Source organism: Scleropages formosus, chromosome 15, assembly GCF_900964775.1.
Source record: "Scleropages formosus chromosome 15, fSclFor1.1, whole genome shotgun sequence".
Classification (NCBI taxonomy): domain Eukaryota; kingdom Metazoa; phylum Chordata; class Actinopteri; order Osteoglossiformes; family Osteoglossidae; genus Scleropages; species Scleropages formosus.
The window spans coordinates 22,937,759-22,941,586 of record NC_041820.1 but is presented as its reverse complement, the minus strand read 5'-3'; the positions used below and the strand labels follow the sequence as shown (position 1 = coordinate 22,941,586).

Sequence of the window (3,828 nt, the reverse complement as noted above, 5' to 3'; positions counted from 1 at the left end):
CTGTGCATTAAAATATTTTGTAGTTATGGCTCTGACCCTTGTTCTGGTGGATAGTTGACAGAAGAGAGGAAAATCAGTTATGCTTCGCAATCTGGTATTTTTCTTTTAATGTAAGGAAATAGTTTACTGCTCAGCACTATTTTAAGTTATTTTGGTATTGGTTATTCCACAGTTATGTCAGGTCTGTAAAGTCATGTTACCTTTATCTTGTCATTAAACCAATATGCAATTTACATCAGATGTAACATGGACAGATCGTCTTTTCCACACTACTGCAATCTTCTGTAATATGATGTGTACTGAAAGAAAAGAGCAAAAATGGTACCAATACTATCTAATTAGCAGTTTGCAGTGGACATTGGAAAGAGAGCATCAATAAGAGGTTAGTCTTTGTCACTGTAGAGTAGGAAGCCGGTGAAAGTGCTGTCGTCCTCACTGCTGGAATACACACCATTCCAGTCCCGCAGCGTCTCCAGCCACACCTGGTCACCAGCTGACAGCTTTAGCATAAGCAAGTTGGAGGCCTGGTCAATGTCTTGACCATACAGAGAATCTCGTGTGCGAAGTTTCTTGCTGCCATTGACCACAAGAGCTGCACGTAGGGGACGGTTCCGTACGGTGATGTGGTAGGTGAAGATATAGACTCCAGAGTAGGTACAGTTGAACTTGTTGATGTTGAGGTCATAGTGGCCCTCTTCATTATAGAAGACTTTGTCAAATTTGATTGGGAGGCCAGGGGGAGGAAAAGACTTGCTGGGGAAGAGCCCGACACTAAACCCAGAGCGGTTCGGCATCTCACTTTCACCCTGTGATCCTTTGACCCCTCTTAGCCCACGAGCCCCTTTGGCTCCTTTGTTTCCCTTTGGACCAGCAATGCCTCTCCCACCTGGGGGACCTGGGGTTCCTCTAGGTCCTGCTTCTCCCTTCCCCCCAGTAGTGCCCAGTTCACCTTTCTCCCCTTTGGGGCCTGGGGGACCTTGCATTCCGTTTATTCCTGGCAGTCCTGCCTCTCCCCTTATACCTTGTGGACCAGGCACACCCCTGTCCCCTTGCTCTCCTTTTACAGTGATATTCAGGCATTCACCCTTTTGGCCGGGATCACCCTTGTCACCCTTCTCTCCAGCTGATCCTGGGGGTCCAGGAGGGCCCTGTTCCCCAAAATCACCTTTTTCTCCCTTGGTTCCATTCTCACACTGTTCACCCTTTTCACCCTGTTCCCCTTTGAAACCAGGGAAACCTATGTCTCCTTTCTCTCCCTTGAGGCCCATATCACCTACAAGTGTGAAAAAGCAAAAACAGAGCTTCAGAACTTGTGTGAGCTTTATATATCTGTCTTTTGAACACCAGAGACTTATTAAATTACTTGTCTGATAAGTTATGTTTCCATATTTAATTAATCCACATATAGGAAAGAGTACATTTTGATGTCTCAAGTAAACATGTGGATACAGTACATTTCATGAAGGAACTCATGAATAGTAGAAAAGACCTGAATAAATGTTTCTGGAGAAACATTTTACTATTTCTAGTAAAGCTACCTTTTTCTCCTTGTTTCCCTGCAATTCCTGGCACTCCAGCAAGGCCAGTGTTTCCTTGGTCTCCTTTCTCTCCTGACAAGTGGATAATAAAACAGCACTCAGCTGATCTTTGGATTGCCATTGTCCTTCTCAAAGTTCAGCTCTCAGACAGTGTTGCACCCTTCTGTTCGTCCTTAATTGCAGCACCATTATATTTGGATTTTGTACAAAAGCTTCTTATGTTATTCGGATGAAAAAGGAGTGCAGGAAAAGGATTCACTGGCATTAGAAGAATCTGAAGTAGTAAGTTATACAAGGAGTGTACTTTTAACTTCCCTGTTCTGTTCGCATTATATACTTTTTATATCACTGTACTGTGTTAAATGTTTAAATTGTTTCGGTTTTCAAAATATTGAAATAATTAAACAAGTACTAATATATTTTTACTTTATATATGGTATTAATTTATAACAACATACGTATGTTTACATAGGCATTTTAAAGATCAACACTGCATCCACAAAATGTAGCAAATATAAGCATTGCTTAAATTAAAGAATCTACTGTGTATACTAGCGACAATGCACTCTTTTCTTCTACTGATGTTGCCGTAGTTTCTTGGATACTTTTACATTGTATTTTTCAGTAAACAGTGAACTTGCCTTTTTCTCCTTTGGATCCCAGGCTTCCAGGGATTCCTGTTAGACCTGGGAGTCCTCTGGGTCCAGGTTCTCCCTTCTCCCCTGGTGCTCCTGAAACATACACACTTCTATGCATACAACGCATACATGCATAAAATAGAACTGTTCAGTAGGTAAAACTAGTCTGTGTAACTCTATCGATGTAACAGAGACTCCTCTGTTGTGATTTACACCATAGACAGTGAATGATATGGATCAAAGGATGCTTTGCTAGTCAGCTGGTTGAATTTCGATGTTCAGTTGAAACCTGTCTGGTCAGAGACATTTCGGCTGTGGCTGTTGTTACCTGGTAACCCCGGCTCGCCTCTTGGCCCTGAGGGGCCTCTTTCTGGTGGGCAGCAATCACAGAAATTGAAGAAGCACTCATTGTAGTCTAGGCTGTAGTTCCCTGGTATAATACTAGGGGGTGTTGAGTCTGTCTGGTGGTCAGGGAACATATGACCTGCGAAGGTGGTGCTGTCAGTCGAGGGAAAGGAATAAGCCTCCAGTGGATCTGTAGTCTCTTCTGCAGGTGCGGTGCTGGACACAGTGGCGGTCGTAGTAGTTTGAAGCCCCTGGCGGCCAGGAACAGGGGGTGGACGGGCAGGGGCTGGGAGGCGGCCAGGGCCTGGAGGCTTGGTGTAGGGCTGCTTGGGCCAGCGAGTAGTTTTGGCTGTGGCAGGTAATACCAGTAGTGCTGCCATTGTTACAGCCAGCAACACCACAGGAAAAGTAGGCATTGCCAGTTGTGGAGCTCTGGTCTGCTTCTCCAAGTGTCTGAATGTAGAGCCAAGAAAGAAAGCCATCAAAATGCCAAAGAACGCATTCAATATAAATACGTTGTTCTGGCACTATAAGAACACTCTGGCACTGTGTGGAGAGTTTGTACAAATTGTCAGAAAAAGCACACTGTTGAAATACAACAAGACAATGAATTTTTTACATATCAGCTTATACAGAAAATAGCAACACTTAGATACTTTCTATCAGTTGTAAACTGTCCTGCATGTATTGCTTCTATAGGACAGAATGTCAAAGGGCTTTTTTTCTCTAAAATGTGTATTAGGTAAGCAGATGAATATTGTGTTATACAAATCTGTGTATAGATGATGTATCTATCTCTTCTTCCAGATTTCAATACTGACAAGTCTGCATTTGTGTATAACTTGGTCGCTTGGCATATATATTATAGTTGATACTCACTTTTTGGAAGAACAGTGTTGCGTTTAATTTTCTGATGGAGCTCCTGAGAACGTGTCCCTTCATGCAAGCCTTTTAAATGCTCTTGCATTATTGTTTTACTCTCCCACCAATGGCTAGTGGGCAGCAGCTGAAAAATCAGTGTTGCTGGCAGATGACTTTAGGAATTTGAAGAAATGCAGCTACATTTGTGAAACGAGAATCATTTGTTTATGGATCTCTTCTCTGTACTCTTCTACTCTTTCCCTTTGTGACATAAGACACTGCCTTCTCATTTATCCCGACTCCACAAAGAAATTGAGTCCCTGGATGACCCCACTGCAAAATCTGGAGGGGTGCCCTACATCTGTAGTCCTGCTGTGGGTTACTTTAATATGGGGGACGCCATGGTGACACGCATGCTGGTTGCAGCTGGACAGAGAAAAGGCGTC

General features: G+C 43.3%; 1 protein-coding gene across 1 annotated transcript; it reads right to left on the bottom strand.

The window, feature by feature from the left end:
* Window positions 1-383: 383 nt before the first annotated feature.
* Window positions 384-3,432, bottom strand: LOC108941471 (inner ear-specific collagen-like). Its single transcript, XM_018764145.1, has 5 exons — window positions 3,401-3,432; window positions 2,466-2,974; window positions 2,180-2,269; window positions 1,539-1,610; window positions 384-1,273 (listed from the first exon to the last, which is right to left on the bottom strand). Exons 2-5 carry the CDS (start codon window positions 2,935-2,937, stop codon window positions 384-386), a joined length of 1,524 nt encoding a protein of 507 aa, XP_018619661.1. The 5' UTR covers window positions 2,938-2,974; window positions 3,401-3,432.
* Window positions 3,433-3,828: the final 396 nt, after the last annotated feature.

Bases quoted from the DNA above. Each gene is read 5' to 3' on its own strand.
- LOC108941471 (XM_018764145.1), bottom strand. From the start codon at position 2,937: ATGCCTACTTTTCCTGTGGTGTTGCTGGCTGTAACAATGGCAGCACTA. The intron at 1,611-2,179 runs GCAAGTTCACTG...TCCACTTGTCAG, and splicing joins GGGATCCAAAGGAGAAAAAG to GAGAGAAAGGAGACCAAGGA. The intron at 1,274-1,538 runs GTAGCTTTACTA...TCACACTTGTAG, and splicing joins AGGGAAACAAGGAGAAAAAG to GTGATATGGGCCTCAAGGGA.